The 17,017-nt window shown below is 56.8% G+C and overlaps 1 protein-coding gene across 2 annotated transcripts; it reads right to left on the reverse strand.

The window, feature by feature from the left end:
• Positions 1–671: 671 nt before the first annotated feature.
• STX1A (syntaxin 1A) lies at positions 672–17,017 on the reverse strand. Of its 2 annotated transcripts, none has more exons than XR_008392384.1 (10): positions 16,960–17,017; positions 9,160–9,237; positions 8,705–8,804; positions 6,110–6,184; positions 5,315–5,388; positions 5,111–5,219; positions 4,941–5,014; positions 3,997–4,134; positions 2,382–2,575; positions 672–2,009 (listed from the first exon to the last, which is right to left on the reverse strand). XR_008392384.1 is itself a non-coding variant. In XM_037154754.2 (10 exons), the coding sequence occupies exons 1-10, from the start codon at positions 16,987–16,989 to the stop codon at positions 1,932–1,934; spliced, it is 867 nt and encodes a 288-aa protein (XP_037010649.1). In that variant the 5' UTR covers positions 16,990–17,017; the 3' UTR covers positions 672–1,931. The 2 variants fall into 2 exon arrangements, 1 of the variants encoding a protein (XP_037010649.1); XM_037154754.2 differs by having other exon boundaries at positions 2,382–2,492.

Genomic DNA, 17,017 nt, shown 5'->3' on the forward strand with positions numbered 1-17,017 from the left:
AGGCTGCTGCCCAGTCTCTGGTTTCCCTGTGGTCAGAAGGTATTAGCCAGCCCTGGCTGGGTAGCTCATTTGGTTAGAGTGTCATCCGGACATGCTACAGTTGAGTTCAGTCCCTGGTTAGGGCACATGGAATAAACAACCAATGAGTGTATAAATAAGTGGGACAACAAGTTGGTACCTGTCTCCCTCCCTGTCTAAAATCAGTTTTTAAAAAGGCATTGTCCAGCCCAGTAGTCTGGGCTGACCTTTGGCCCTGAACTGCATCGGCAGCCACCAACTAGCCCAGCACTTGGCTGTCTCAGGTGTCTCCTTTCTGATCACTAGTGGTGTCAGAAGGGCAGGTCCTCCCTACACTAGGGTGTGTGAGGGACTGAAGAATGGTGAGAGAGAATCCACTGGTTGCCAGTGACTTGAGAACAGTGGGAAGATCTGCACCCTCAATGTAGAACAGACATCAGACGCTGAGCAGGAGCTGAGACATTCAGGCTGCAGTGGAGGGGCCAGGTCTGGGAGTGGAAGGCTGAGCGAGGAGGCTGGGATCCTTTGCTGCTGAACCCCCTCCCCATATTGTCACACATTCACCCCCAAGTCCTAAGGCCATACATAACGTAATAGTAAGGAATCTAGAGCAGAGGCACAGTACAGATACAAATGTTTATTCTACATAAAAATTTCACAAAATGGGCAGCTGGTTGTACCAAGACCTTTGGTGAAGGGGTAAAGGAGGGCAGGGAAGTCATTAAAGAAGGCAACACGGACAGTGGTCAGTCACTGGGCAGGAGCAAAGCTGAGGGAAGTGAGGCTCAGACTTGGCCCCACTCCCTATTGCATGCACTTGCATGCACACTCCTTGCCTGTCAACGAGGAAGAGAAGGGTCTTGAAGTGGGGGCATGTTTCTGACTTGAAAAGCCCCAAGATGGTGGGGAGGGAGGTACCTCTCCCTGGCTAGCTGCTGAATACTGCATCCAAGACATCTGACATGTGGCACATCAATGAGGGACGAGCAAGGGAAGGACGTGATTGCAGGCCTGAAGTGACACCTGACTTCCCAGAGCACAAGAGAGCAGGGACCACTGTCCCAAACATGCAACACAATGGCTTGAGGACCTAACAAAGGCCTGCTGAGGAGAATGGCTGGCCCAGGTTTGTGGGCTTGGCCTGACTGGGGCCTGCTCTGCCTCTCTAGCTCCAAGGGTAGCTGGAGACCAGATACCAGCCAGCCTCTTCCAGGATGTGATCTGGGGTCAGGCAGAGGCCAGGTTGCTTCTGGTACTCTAGGAATGTGGGAAGGGAGGTTGAGGCAGCTGAAGACCTATTGGACTCTGCCCATAGGTAGGGGAGGGAGCCTGGTCTTGACATGGCCAGAAGCCATCTGGCCACAGCACCCTGAGCCTCCCTGGCAGTGATTGGCTGTTAAGAGGCTTAGAGCTGGGCTGTCTCTCTGGGCCATCCCTCCCCTAACCTGAAAAGCAGCACCATGTGGCCAGCTGGTCCCCACCCCTCAGGGGGCTGGGTTTAGGGGGACAGCTGGAGAAGACAGGGCAGGTGAGTGCGTCAGTAGGAGGCAAGGTTAGAGTCCAGAGGATCTTGACACCCAGAGAGGGCAGACCCCTCAGTTTAACAGTGGAATTACTAGAGGCCTAGGAAGGGTGAGGCAGCCTGGGCCAGGGCCTGAGTCTGTCCCTTGCTGACCTGTCCCTGCCCCACTGGCTGTTTCCCAGCTTGGCTCCCCTCTACCTCTCTTGTACAGACGCACACTGTTACAAAGATCATGCACACGACGGCTCAGGGCAGGGTGGGTATGGAGGGCCCCGTGACAGAAAGGAGCAGTGTGGGGTGGGAAGGAGAGGTTCCGAGCCGAAGGGCGTCAGCAGCCAGGGGGCTTCCTTAGGGTGGACCATCCAGAGTAGAGTGGCAAGTGGAGTAGTTTCTATCCGAAGATACCTCCAAAGATGGAGGCAATGACAATGCCCAGGACCACACAGCAGATGATGATCATGATCTTCTTCTGAACCAGAGAAGCAAGAAGGAAAGGCAAGTCCTCAGTCAGAGCATGGGAGCAGCTGTGGCTAGGCAGAGCTTTGAGGAGACTGGGGCTATTAGAGTCTCCTGAGAGGACTGAGTGGGTAAAGGTGCCACCTGGCAGAGCCCCATATATATAAGCAGTCTCAGGTCTGTCTGGGGCTGTGATGATGGATGAGGGCTGTAGAGGCTGGGGGGCTAACTGTGGGGAAGGTGATGACCTGGAATGGGCCTGGGGGTGGTTACAACGAGGCACTGCAGACTTGGGAGGGGTGGGACAGAGGCAGAGTCAGGAGGTGATCTGTGATCACCAATGGGTACATGGGAAACGTGGTTGGGCAGTGTTGGGGCTACTCACCCGACGTGCCTTGCTCTGGTACTTGACGGCCTTCTTGGTGTCAGACACGGCTCTTTCCACGTAGTCCACGGAGTGCTCCACGTTGTACTCGATCCTGTCAATCATCTCCCCCTGTGGGGCCAGGAGCATGCGAGCTCCAGAGGGCCCTCCTCAGGGTCCAGAGGGGGCTTGGGACAGGACTTCAGGAAAGTGCCCTGAGGTTAGAGAGAGAAAAGGGGTGTGAGGAGAATGGGGTTCAGCCTCTTACCTATGCCCTGCAGGCCAGGCACCCCTGGTAGCTCCCGCCTCTCTCCACAGAGCAGCCATCCTGGGGAGGGAACTGGCCATGCAGTCAGTCAAGGGCATGCAGACCATGCAAAGAATGCTCAGCTGGGGCCCTGACCCTATTGCCTGGTGCAGAGGACTGTGTGGGGCAGAGGAAGGCAGGGGTAGGAGCGAATGGGCTGGAGTGCGGCCGTAGCTCACAAGGTGACCGTAGAGAGCCCCCGATTCCATCCTCTCCAGGCATGATGGGGATCTTCAATGTTTAAGAATACCCCCTACAGCCCCACAGCCCTCTTGGGCCCTGCCGTCTGGTCCCATGCAGCCTGCAGAGGCCACTCTGACCATGACACACACAAAACTCCTAGCAGTGCTGTGCTGACAACTGACAGCTCTCTCCAAGTCCACCGCTTCCACAGGAGTCTGTGTCACCATAATTTCTCACCTAGGTGGCAGCAGCAGCATGCTCAGGAGCTCCCTGCTTCCTGATAGTGGGTCACACCACTCCCACACTTAAGACCCTCCAGTCTAGAAGAGACTCCACCTGCCAAGGCCCCTGTCTACCTCATCTCCAAGTGCCCCCGTGCTCGGCCACATGGACCTCTTTTCTGCCCCTCAAATATGTGTTGCTGGTCCCTCTGCCTGGGCCAGCTCTTCATTCTTCCTCTGTGATGTTTCTAGAGCTCAAACACTGCCTCCTCTGAGAGGCCTTCTCTAACCATCCCATCCAAAGTGGCCTCCACAGTGACTGTATCAAAGTGGTACTCCAAGTATTACCCTTGGACTAGTAACATCAGCATCACCCTTTAGCATATTAGAAATGCAAACTTCTACCCCAACCTACTCATCTCTGGGAATGGGAATTAGAACAGGGAAACTTACGAGAAAAGCCCTCCAAGTGATTCTTGGGTACTTTGAAGTTTGAGAACTACTGTTCTATCTCCATGCTGCCTTCTAACATTTCCTGAGTACTTGGCACAACTGGAATGACAGTTGTCATTTACTTATGCTGCTCTTCATCCAACAGACATCAGCTCCAGGAAGCTGGCTCTCAGCCATCCCTAGAAAAATGCCCATCCACCCTGCCTACATGACAAACAGCTGGTGGATAAGGTAGGAAGAGGTGGGTAGGGCCATGCAGGGCCTGGGATCTTGGAGGGCCAAGCAGAGCCATGCAGAGGGGACTTTCCAGGGGTGAGGCCCTGAAGGCAATTTCAACAGCCAGTGGTTAGTTACCTGAAGACATGGTCCCTCCCAGGCAGGGCAGCGTGTCGGGCAGAAAGGGTGGGGGTTAGTGCAGCCCTGGGTGCTGCCGTGGGATGGGGGATAGAGCAGCAGGGCTCTGGGCACTCACCTGGCTCTCCACAAGCATGGCCATGTCCATGAACATGTCATGCAGCTCTCGGATGCTGTTCTCCAGCTTAATGATCTCACTGTGTCGAGTCTCAATTTCGCTCAGGGCCTGCTTCGAAATGCTGGAATCCATGATGATCTAGGGACAGGAGCAGTGGGCTGGGACCCAGGTGCTTGTCAAAGGGGGTAGGGACCAGGAAAACAGGAAGCCAACTGCAAAAGCAGCTGGGATGGGCAGTGGCATGAGCAGAAGGTTCTGGAAGGAGAGCCTGAGGCTTCCTTCTTAGTTGCGGCCCTCCCCCACTTTCTGCTCAACTCTTACTAGCTATTACCTAACTTCTCTGAGACCTGATTTTCTACCTGTCATTTGGGTCTGTTAACACTCCCTACCTGTGCTTGTGCATGGTAACTGCCGAGTGAGAGCTCTTATCACCAGCATGGTACAGAGCCTAAGATGACTGCCCAATTGGCCTGGGTGTTACACTGCCTTTCTCCAGTCCCCTTTCCTCCTCTACTAAATACAGCTGTCCTCTACTTTGTCCTCCCAGAACCCATACCCCTACACTGCCTCTTCACCTGTATGCCACCTCCTTCAGGAAGCTCCCTGCTCAGCAGAACAGAGCTTTACCTGAATTTAGAGATGGCCAAGAGCACCACACCCTCTGGAAGTGGAAAAAGGTCCTAAGGATGGTGGAAGGAGGCCCAAGCCAGTGGGGAATGGGCAGGGGTGGCAAGGAAGTGGATCCACTGAGAGGAACCAGGAGACCTTTGCCACTAACATTTATGTGACCTCAACCTGGTCCCCTCCTCTCTGGGACTCGTCCTTCTCTTCTCTAAAACCTGCCCCACAAGGTGGCTGTGTCCAAACACTGCCCATATCAAGCACTCCAGGGTCATGGTGGGAGAGGTCTCGGTGGAAGGGATGCCTATGGGGTCCATACTCACCCCAGAGGCAAAGATAGCTGGGTTCCCACTCTCCAGCATGTCCTCCAGCTCCTCGCTGGTCGTGGTCCGGCCAGCTGCAAGCAGGAGTCACATAGAGTGTAATCCTCCCCAGGGAGTTCAGTGGCAGCCCTGCCAGGCACCTGAGCCCCTGCCCCACCCCCTCAGCTTACTGATCTCCAGCTGCCTCTGGATTCGGCCCTTGCAGCGCTCCCTGTAGTCAGATTGTGTCGCATTGTACTCAGACATGACTTCCACAAATTTTCGGGACAGTGTGGAGTGCTGGGGGTCCAAGATGGGGGTGCAGGTGTCAGGCCCGGTTCCGAATGGCCAGAGAGCCTCAGAGGCCAGGTGCCCACCCGAGGCCCAGCCCGCACCTGTGTCTTCCGGATCCTCAGGTCAGCGGATGAGCGGTTCAGGCCTTCCTCCTGCTCAATGCTCTGCTCGATGCCTGGGGGAACAGAGAGCTGCTCAGCCATAATCTGCCCCCCATTCACCACTGACCCCAGACCCACACCCCCAGGATCTGGCTTAGGACCTCCCTGGGAAGTCTTGTGTGACCTATAAGTGGAGTCACATGGAAAAGAGAGAAAAAGGGAGGGCTGGGAACTGATGGAGGAGCCACCAGGGGCCCTTCTAGGCACGATGCATGTGTAGATGTGTGCACATATGCACCCCCACTTGTGAGCACCTACTACATGCTGGGCCTGGCGGCTCAGGCCCATGCTGTCTCTCTGGTGCTCAGGAAGGCTGTACAACCAACATGAGGCCATGCCCGAGTGGGGAGGGCCAGGTGGCTGCAACCTGCAGGGCACACAGGCACTCAGCCTGTGCATTCCAGGCATGCATGTCTGTGCCCACCCAGGCGCATGGAGGCTCTGTGTGGATCCAGGCAGTGCTAGCCACTCCTCTCAGGTATGAAGTGGAGGACAGTGCCCAGGGTGGAGCACTCCCTGGATGAAGCCTCAGGCACATGTCCCCAGGGCCGGCCCAAAGCCTGGCATAAACAGGCCTGCAAGGTAGCTATTGAGTGAATGGCACAAGATGGCGGCCTCATAAAGGAAAGCAAGGCTCAGTGTTCTCCCTCTAAGTTGAAAAAACCCTGCGGGCTGCATGGATGAGACAGGCCTAGAATGCCCCCCCACCTTAGACAAGCTGGAGCCCAGACTCACTCTTCAACTTGGAGCGCACTTTGTTTGCTGTCTTCTTTATGTCGGACATGAGTTCTTCCAGCTCCTCCTTCGTCTCTGTGGGGGCAAAAGGGTGGGGATAGACACCCTGGGTTCCCCCATGCCAGTGTTTAGGCTCAGCCTCCTGCACAGGGGGCCTGCCGAATGGGGGCTCTAGATAGACCCTGGATCCTGCCTTTTCCCTCTTTCTTGGCTAAGGCTCTGTCTGCCCCTCTAATCTGAGCCAGGGCCATACCAGCTGCAGTCTCACCCCCTCCTGTGCTGCCTTCCAAGGAGCCTCCCTTCTTTCCCTGGCTCCCCCACCCCTGCAGATAACAGATGGGTCTAAATTTAAGGCAAAAATAAATTGTGGAGCAGCTGGTGATGCTGCAGTTGGCACTGGGGAGCATTTACTTGATATTTGCCTGATTCAAAGGCGGGGGGTATGGGCTCACCTAGCATTACCTGGTGGCCCACCAGTGGGCAGGTGGGACCAGGGACCAGGGAGGCAGAAGCCAGCCCCTACATCGAGACACGCTGGGCCAGGGGGCAAGGGAGACAGGCGCCAGACCTTGTTCTACTCACAAAGTCCCCCTCCCCAGGTGCTGAGCTCAGTGGAGGCCAACAGCTGAGTGCCCAGTGGCTGGATGGGGTCAGGAGGCACCTGGAGGCCTGGGTGGGAAAGAGCTTCAAAGAGGTGGGGCCCCTGGAGGAAGCAGTCAGAGGGCCTATGAGAGGGAGAGGTTGAAGGAAGGGTGGTAGCTGGTGTTTCTGGGCCCTGTTCCAACTGGAACAATCTCCCTAAAGCTGGCAGAGGTCAAGAGGGTGCCCAGCTTGCCCCACTCCCTGTGAGCGGTTGGTTGGCAAAGGGGGCAAGATGGCTGCTTTCCCGCAGGTGCTGGCTGGCCCCCCACCCCTGACTCCACTTTCTGGAGAAACAACTGAGCTCTGGGCTGCAACCTTTCTCACCCACCCTCTGCTTGCCTCCAGGGCTGGGGTCTCTTCTAGAAGGGTCTATAAAGGATTGGGGAGGGGTGTTTACAGTGGAGGATCAGGTGGGGCTGCTCCAGAGTAGAATATGAGTGAGGTAGAGTAGGGGCTTTGAGGAGCGGAGGAGGGAAACCTCTTTCGTATGAACAAAGGAAAACTTGGGCACCAGCCGCTCTAATGTCTCAGCCTTTTAAGCACAGACCCAAAATAGCCCAGCCCGGATGGCTGCTCCCAGAGGAGGCAGAGCAAGCCTCAGCCCAGGAAAGTCCCCCCGTTCACTGCCATCTTTTCTCGTGACTCTTCCTTAACTCTGCCTGCCTTTGCCCTAGAATGCTTCACTTCACTCAGCCCGTCTCAGCGACCTCCTGACTGCTCCGTTCACAGGTGGCAATTCTGAACTAGCTGCTGCTGTGTGACATGGGAAGAAGTGCCAAAGTGGCACGAGGGAGTCTGGCGGGGGAGCTAGGCAGTGCGTCACCCCATGCCGCTCCACCTCCCAGCAGGTGAGAGGCCAAATTCGCAGCTCTTTATAGTTCCTGCCCCACAGCCAGCCCCCTTCGACCCACCGTGGACACACACGGGCACATCGACAAACCACGTCATGTGCTGCCGTCCCAGACAAGCCTCTGTGGGGAGAGGCGAAGCACGGCCACTGCACTGGATGTGTGGTGTGTGCCCTGCTTTGGGTGGTTCCCCCTCCTTTCTACCCCTTTCTGGGACAGTCACCCAGGCTGCCAGTTGACTCATTTTGTCTTCCAGGGGCCTGGCACTGGGTTTGGTGGTATGGCATTGGCCTTGGGTTCCGGTCCAAGGCCGGAACCCAAGGGGCTGTGGAGAGGTAGTTTTCTGGGTGCTTAAGGATGCCTGTGGGCCTGAGGTAAAAGGTCATGGACAGGGAGGTAGTGCTGGAAATGAAACTAAAAGCAAGTCCTGAGTGCCTGGGTGGCAGGCTGTGACCCCTGGCTCCTGCCACTGCCCCCACCAGGGGAGAGGATCTCCGGCTTGCACCTTATCAACCTGGCATATAATAGTGTAGTAATCAACACCTCAACAGGAATTGGGACAGCCGGGTCAGGGAGACGTGTCTGGGGACACAGGCTCCCTGTGCGGAGGGAGGTGACTTCCTGGAGTCCTGAGAATGCCCAGTGCCAGGGTACCAGTGGCCAGGTGTCAAGGCTGCTGGCTCTTTCCGGAAGCTCTGCCTGCTTGGCCAGCTTGCCCTCCTACAGCGCTGTTGCTTCAGAGCACCATCTGCTCCCCAGGGAGGCAAGGGAAAGGGAGGGGCTGGGCCGAGAAGCTTCCTATTCATCAGAGGGAGCTCCCTCCCACCATGCTTTCCTCCCAGAACCCCAGGGCTGCAGTCAGCCCAGGGCCTTAGGGAAAAAGCATTTACCTGAGGAGGGCAGGCTGGCTGCCTGACCCCACCCAGGCCAGAGGAGGGCCACCCATCCTACCACAAAGTCTTTGTGGGAGGCCTCGGTCTGGCATGTGATATTGGGCACTGACCTCCTCCCCATCCTGGCCAGGCCCAGGTGCCCCTCCTGGGCCGCAGCGCCTTCCTGGAGGCTGATAGGGCCCGAAACCCATCCCTCACACCTACACACTCACTCTCATCAGGGTTGGGGGAGGCCAGGATGGCGCTGTGCTTCCGTTTCACCTCCTCCACATTCTCAGAGATCTTGTCAATGAAGCCTCGGATCTCTTCCACCTGTGGGCCAAGGCCAGGTCATCAGGAGAAAATCCAAGGTTGAGGCTCCTTGGGCCCACGGCTTATCCAGCGTGGGGCCAGAGAGAGGCTCAGGGCCAGGCTTCCACTCATGGCGGGGAGCTGGCTGCTCCAAGTACCTTCCACACCAGGGCGAGGAGAAGTGGGCTGGGCCAACCCTAAACTCCGCTCCCCTCTGAGCCTCAGTCTGTTCACCCTCTAAATAGGGTCCTTAATTGGTGTCTGAAGGCTGCCGAGCTGGTAACGGGGATGTAGGCGCAGGGCCTGGCTCAGTGCTGAGCTGTGGTCACCCAGGGCCCACCAGTATATGGGTAAAGCCAGGTGTGCTGGCTCCCACCTGTTCGAAGAACTCATCCATGAAGCGGTCTCGGTCCACGGTGACAGTGACATCATCGTCGTCATCGCTGTCCTTAGCCTGCACAGGGGTGGGTACACGTGAGCATACCTGTGGTAGGACCACTGGACCCGGGAGCCCAAACTGCCTGGCATCCATACATGGCAGGCTTGCAGGCTACAGCTCCAGGGCAGGAACAACCACAGTGAGACCTGAAAGATTCCTGGGGACCTGGCAAAAGGAGAGGGGCCTTGCTTGTCAAGTTGGTGACAGGGCCAAGTCTCCATCTCCAGGCCACGGATTCCTTCCCCTCCCTGCCCAGCTGCCTGCCCTTCCCCACAGGACTGAGGTCCTCCCAGAACCTCCCTCATTCTACAGTGCTGCTCGGGAGGCCCTGCCGTTGGCCGAGCAAGAAGACCTCAGGGCTTGGTCTCCAGGCCATCGACCCCAACTCATAAGACCTCACTTGAAACAGGCCACCTGGGAGCCAGAGTTGTCTACTGTCCTAGCTAGGCCTTCCCAAGCCCTCTTTCCTGGGCGGTTCCTGGAGGGGTAGGCCTATGCCGTGCAGGGCCTGGACATGCTAACGCCTCCCTCCCAGAAGGCCAGATGGCTCAGACATAGGGCCATCCCTACAACACCCCAGACGAGCTGAGAGAGGGACTGCCTGTTCGGGCTCTGCCAGGTGCCTGCTTTACCTACTCAGTCCTCTCAGGCTACTCTCTTTCCTGGTCAGTTTTGATGTGGGGACATGACCCTCTTTCTGTCCAGGCCCAGAGCTGGGCCCAGCAGGTACAAGAGGCCGGTCATGCTGTAACCTGGCTGGGGCCCACCTTCGGCCTCAGCCACAGGTGCAAGCCCCACTCTGCTGCTCCAGGAGCAGCTGTACAAAAGCCACCCTCATCACAGAGTGGGGGTGTGGTGATTACACCTCTGACTTCCCAGCATGCTGGCCATGCACGTTACTGTCCACCCCACACTTTGACTCTGCCAGCGTCCGCCCACTTGACTGGCAAGACCCAGGTCCTCTCCACAGCCAAGGCCGGGATACCCAGGGCTGGACTGTCCCTCTCAGATGGGGGTTCTCAAGCTCAGTCACACCTCCTCATTTCTCGGTGTCCCCAGGGGAGGAGGTACTAGCTGGCTAGGCACTGGCCCTTACCTCCTCTCTCTCTTTCGTCAGGGCCCAGGAGAGAGACAGGCAGAGGCTGAGAAGAGAGGGAAGCTAAGGGACTCACTCTGTGGGTCTATTTGCTCCTCTACAAAAGGGGGACAGGGACACTTGGCTGCAGGGAGGGAGGGCTGAGGACGGATGGGGAAGCACAACATGTTGTGAAGGGCTGTGCTCCAGGGCTCTCGGGGTCCCACTACCCCACCAAAGTGGGGCTGGGCTAGGAGCCTTATGGAGACAGCTTGGAGGGGCCCCTCACATCGAGAGATCACACCTCCTCCCCCAGCAGCTAAAATAAATCCTGGCACCCATAAGTGCCTGCAGCGGCTACCAGGTGGCCCCCCTCCCCCTCCCAAGCCCACTCATAGGCACAGGAAATCTAGGAGCCATTTCCACACTTTCAGACCATGCCCTGCCCAGGGGCTGAACCAGAGGAGCACTCTCTAGGGAAATTGAGGCAGAGTGCAGCCTGGAAGGAGCCCAGTTCCCTTTCCTGGGCAGCTTGCCAGGTTGGCACCTGACCCTAGGAGCTCTCGCCATTCAGGGCCCTGCCCGCCCTGTCCCAGTGCCCGGAGGACAGGGGTGCACTCAGAGGGGCAGAAGAATTTCCCGCCTCTCTTCCCAGAGAAAGTAGTGACCCCCTAGGGCCTAAAGCAAGGGCACTGGAGTCACCAGAAATAAGAGTCACTGCCAGAGACCCCTGGGGTCTGGGATGGTGTCCTGTTCTGGGCCTCAGCTTGCTCATCTGTAAAACAGTGATGTATCTTCTCCAGATGTCCAGCCAGCTCTGACCTGCTACCTTCACGGCTCCCTAGAGGACTGAAGGCTCCCACAGAAGGTTAGCAAGAAAGCCCTCCAGGCTCTCCATCTACGAGAGTAGAGCTGGGAACAGGACAGTGAGTCAGGGTCTAACTGGGGCACCCAGGTTGGGCCATTCCGATCGGCCCCAAAGACAACTGGAGAGTCTAGCGCCTAACCTCACAGCTTTGGTCAAACCAGCTGTCACTCCAAGTGAAAACCTGAGGGGATGCTCCAGGGAAATCGAAACTGATCCCTACCCCTCCACTCCACCCACAGTCCTCCCTGCTTTCCCATGCAGTTCCTTTTGCCTTGGACGCTGATTCCATGACACTGACATTCTCCTCATCCCTAGATGCCACCTCTTTCCAGAAGTCTTCCCAAGCTCCCTTGGGTCAGTACCTCATTCCTCTGGTTCCCCACACCCTAGTCACACCCCTGATGGAGCCACAGTCACAGACTCTCAAACCCCAAGGGATCTGCAAAGTCTCTTTGACCCTGGCTTCCAGTTTCATACTCCCTGTAATAGTGAGTTCATTAGCTTCCCCAGGCAGCTCTGCCCATCTTGGGTAACCCCAATTGCTAGAAAATCCCTCCCTTTCCTGGTTTGGCCCCTGGCCATAAAGAACCTGTTGGTGTCTTCTCCCCTGGCTGGCCCTGCCAGAAATCTGAAGGAAGCATCCACACCCTCCTTGAGTTTTTAAGTTGGCCATTCCCGCCCCTTCAGATCCTTCACAGGGGCCCTAAATTATAGCTCCTGACCATAACTTGTTCAGCTTGGTCTCTGTCTTCCCCTGTAGTACAGGATACAAAGGCAATCTGTTGCTGTTGTGGTCTGAGCAGTGCCAAAGAGCTGGCCCATCCCCTCCCTCTTTCTACATATTCTACCTCTGTTAATGCAGCCAGAGATCACATAAATTATCTGATGCTATAGCACTCCCTGCCAAGGAAAGCTTCAAGTCCTTCCCTATCACTGTCTTCTTGGTTAGATCTTGGCTTTGTGTGAAGGAACTTTTTTGTTTCATTTCTTCATTTGTTCCGATCCTTGTTCTAGTCTGTGAGAACCTGATGGCTCAGGAGTCTGTCGTGCCCTGCAACCTCACCCACATCTAGGCCGCGGCCCTGGAACAGCGCCTTTCTAGAGGTGTCCCCCAGATCAACTCAGACGCTAATCAGTTCTCATCGATGGACACTGAAGAAATGACAAGGATGTAGGAACCCAGCACCGCTACCTCCCCTGCCCCCAGCCCAGACACACTCCTGGACAGGCCAGAGTGAATATCATACACATACAGGAAGTGGTATTTGTTGAATGATTAGGGCCCCGGCCCCTGGGAATCCACCAATCCTCTCTGAGTGGTAGTCACAGGCCCACAACGAGGGCTGGGGTGGAACTGGGTACTTGGGTAGCTCCCGCACAGAAGTGGCAGCTAGAGCCATGGGGCAACTACAAGCTTGAAGATTCAAAAGTCCTCTGGGTCAACCCACCCAGCCATCGTGTGGGCATGCTACCTGCCACCTGGCCAAAGACAGGCTCTGTCCCTTTCTCCTGCACCCCTCCTCTAGACCCCCTGTGCAGAGCCCCTGCTCCCAAGGGCTCCTTGAGTCAGAAACTGGGAGACGTCAACGCTCTCCCTCCTCCCCCCACACCCAGCCAGCATTCAATTTGTCCTAGTGTTTTCTGTTCATCTTTCAATGGTTCTCAACCCCATGGATTTGAAAAAAACAGCTTCCAGGGTCCTACTTCAGAAAGATCAAATCAGAATTTATGGGAGTGGGGATGGTGAGGCCCCTGAAGACTGAGAACCTCTGGTCTGGTCTCACTCTTTTCTGACACGCTGGCTGCCTCAGCCTGGCCTCAGCGCCTCCAGGCTGAGCAAGCAGGAATGAAAACTGGGTGGGGTGGGAGGGGATGCTGCCCCAACCACAGCAACCTTCAGGAGGGAGAGGATCCCTGCTAGAACCACTAGGAAGCCCTAAGCTTCTTGCCAGTGGAGGCTAGGCAGTCCTGGTGGTCTCGCCTGGCAGAGGCTCCAGGATTCCATGACACTTTCCTGGAAACAAGAGCTTGATTCTTCCAAGAGGCGCCTGCAGGCCGGTCCCCAGGGATGGCAGCAGCAGGCTAGCGGCAAGGTTGATTCATTCCTCCTGTGTAGGAGTTGCTGTTGTCTGCCTCAAGGGCTATTTTTTTCCCCTTCATCTTTTTAATGACTAATCAAAGTCAATATCATTAGAGGACAGAAGTCCAGAGCCGAGTGGGGTGTGTGAGAGGCCCAGCTGGGTCTCCAGGCAAGAGGGCTCTCCAGTCTGATCCCCACCCTGTGTTCTCCCTCCTCCACTGGATCCCTGCTCTCAGCAGGGCCACAGAGGAACTCAGGATGGCAGCTTCAGGTGGTGGACAGGGGCTGGACTCTGCTCCAGCTGCTGTGTAACCTGGGAAAACCCCTGACCCTTTCTGTACCTCAGTTTTCCAACTTGTAAGATAGGAGGTTGGACCACAGTGTCCCCAAAGGCCATTCCAGCTGCATCCCAGATGAAAATGTGCTCAAATCCATTGTTTCTGTTGGGAAACCCCAAGGAGATCACTGGAGGGAAGGAAGAAGGGCCTATTCTTACACCCCCATTTTTTCTATTCCTCAAGGCAGATCCTGCTGGCTCCACTGTATAGGTGAAATGAGCACAGAGAGAATACGGCACAAACCTGTCTAGTGTTCTCTGGGACCCCTGGTCTCTTCCTAGCAGTGAGGGAGAAAAGGGAAACTGGTGGGCAAAGAGGCACTAGACTTCCTACCTACACTGGCCCTCCCTGGCCACCAGATTGGTGTCAGCACCCCGCCCCCCTACTCTTGTTGGGCATTCCCACCTCTCTGCCTTAGGTTACTCTGGCCCCTTCTTTTGAACAACCTTTCCCCTCCCACTCATATCAAATTCCTCCTCCTGAGTCATCCCAAGTCCTCTTCTTCCAGGAAGGCTTCTTCCAGGGTCTGGCCACATAGACTCTTTCTCCTCCCTCTGTCCTCTGGCTGCTGCAGCAGCTCCCTTGTGTCCTGCACGGCCTAGCATGCACATAAACACAGTGCTGGGCCCAGGGAGGGTGGATCGGCTCCAAGAAGTTCTCAGAAAGAAAACCAGGGAGGCTTCTAATTGGGGGAAGGAGGCAGCTGCATCCGGGCAGGGATTCTGGGCACCTTGTCTCCAAAGTCTCCCAAGTTGTGACTCTGGGCTATTCTTTGCTCTTGAGCCTCCAGTTGTGCTTCTGATCTCTGAGGGCTGTCCACAGTGTTGAGGCCCCACACTGGCCCTGATGATCCCTTCACTCTCCATACGATAGGAGGGGAGATCAGGGGACCGGAGAAGGCTGGAGGGCTGGACCTGGCCTGCAATGCTGAGGAAACGAGCCAGCCCCCTCACCTAGAGTGACTTTTATAAATAAATTTCCTTTGCCGGCCTTTTTTTTCCAAATGTGGTAGGGTTGGGTGGGGAAGGGGAATGAGGAGGTTGGGGGCACTGCATGCTGCTGTCCCAAGCACCACCTCTGTCCATTACTGGCCTCTTGGTTCCTGAGAATTCTGGTCTGAAAATTCTGGCTCCAGGGGTTAAAGGTCTCCCCCAAATATGGAGTCAGAGCCAGGAGTCCTGTGACCACACCTCTTGCCCTGAGAATCTGGGTTCTAGGTTTTCCTATCTCCACTTCATAGATGGGAACTTGAGGCCCAGGGGGAAACCTGTGGAAATGGCAGCCCCAGACTAACTATTCCACACCCCTCCCCTGCCACTGTGGGTTCCTTCCAGTACCCCACCCAGGGTGCTAGAAACCCCTAATGGGCAGGCCCCCGGCAATGAGTATGGCAGCCTCCATGGGCTCAGAATACCTGAGGGCTGGGGTCTGGAGAGGAATGATTCACAGAGAAACCAGGCTTTACCATCTAAGCACCCACCAGGGCGGATGGAGTGGAGGGATCACAGAAACACAGACCGAGCCAACAGACTTGGGTGCAAGCTCCTTACAACTCAGACTCTCCTGGTAGAGTCCCAGCCAGGCCTCAGTCCACCTGCCTTCAGGACTACGCAAAGCCCCTTTCCACCATCCCTCTTGATCTATCAGGCAAGCCACTTGCTCTCTTGTGCCTCAGTTTCCCCTTCAGCAGAGCCAGAAGCTCTGTCCTATGTAGAGAGGACTGTGTTCCTCCCTCTGACCATTGGTTCCCACATACACTCTTCTCTGACCCACCTGGTACCCAAACATCAGCAGAAGCACCACAAGACCATTGACTGCACAGATTACTCTTTCTGACTCAACACAGCACAGGAAACTTGAGGGCAACCGCAAAGGCTGGCAGGAAAGTGTTCAGACACCACATAGGACATGAGGGACTGCCTTCTTCCTTTGAAACCTCCTGGGGTTTACCCTGGGGGCTGGACACTTAGGAATAACACAGGTCTGCTGGGTAGGGTGGGGGCTAGCAGTCAGAGCAAGAAGGAAATAAAGGCAGGAATGTACAGGGCCCAGCCCCAGGTTGCCCAGGGGACAAGACTGGTATGCTGGGGAAGACCCAGGCACAAACACAGGGAGCCTCTGGGCAGGAGGACAAGCCATGGGATCAAAAGCCCAAAGGACACTTGAAACTTTCCATATGAGGGGACCAGGGTCTCTGGTTCCAAGGTGGGCAGCAGGGGAAGGGCCCTGGGGAGCCGCTGAGCTAAAGCTCCCACAGAAAACAGCAGGCAGGGCTTACCAGCACGCCGGTCAGCCTGGGGACCAGACACAACTCAACCTGCTCTAGAGCACTGATGTCCCCCACTCCCCACAGGCAGGGTTCATTTCCTTCACTGCTTGCCCCCCCACCCCCGCCCCACAGGCCTGCGAGCTTGATAATCCCTAAGGACAGAGGTACAAACTTTGCTAAAAAGCAGAAGCGAGGGGAGAGGGAAGGGCTATAGATTAAGAGCAGACGGCAGGGGTCTCTGTCAGGGCTGCGAGAGGGTGGGCTCTAATTCAGAACCTTTGCACATCTTCCCTCTCCCCGCAAATCCTGCCGCGGGAGCTACACCCCGGGACCTCTGAGACACAGGTGGGAAACAGATTTAGGTCTGAAACGGACCACAGACCCCTGAAGGGTCTCAAAATGCTGTGCTGGGCTGCCCGCAGGCCATGAAAATGGACTGGGGGGTGAATCTGACCCCTCCCGCAACCAGGTTGGCAGCAGATCCCAATCGCGACCCACTGGGGAGCCACAGGTGATGGGAGCTACAGGTGATGGGAGGTGATAGGGGAGGCGGGGCACCCCGTGAGCCAGCGCCCGCCATGGAGCCGGGCCCCACCCGACCGCCGGGTTTCCGCAGCGCATCCCGCAGCGGGGCTCTGGGCAGGGGACCCCTCCGGACCCCGTCCCACCACGGTCCGGTTGTCTGTTTATACCAGAGCTGGGACAGGAGGGTCAGTGATCAGGCGCCGTGTGGGCTCGCTCCGGATGGAGACCGGACTCGCTCCGCGGGCCCAGAGAGAGGTCAGGCTTCTGTCCTGCCATCGATATCCAATCAGTACCCCTTCGACCCTCCACCCCCCACCCTCACAACAAGGAAGGGCGAAAAAGTTTAACCAGGACCCCGGACTCTATCCATCAGCCCGCCGGCCAGCGGGGCCGAGCTCACGCCAGTCCGTGACCCCGAGTGGGTCGGAGGGGTGGGACCCGTTGGGGGCTCCGGGTTCCCGGTTCCGCCCGGCTATCTCCGGTCCCAGTCCAGGACGCAGGGGCTGCCACTCCGGTGACTACAGGAGCTGAGTGAGGAGTGGCTCGCGCGCTGGATGGGAGGCGAGCGGAGGCCGAACTCACCGTGCGAAGCTCTTGGGTTCGGTCCTTCATGCTCCCGGGAGTGTCCGCGGCGCCGGCT

This window comes from Artibeus jamaicensis, unplaced genomic scaffold, assembly GCF_021234435.1.
Source record: "Artibeus jamaicensis isolate MK-2021 breed Jamaican fruit bat unplaced genomic scaffold, CSHL_Jam_final contig_1582, whole genome shotgun sequence".
NCBI lineage: Eukaryota > Metazoa > Chordata > Mammalia > Chiroptera > Phyllostomidae > Artibeus > Artibeus jamaicensis.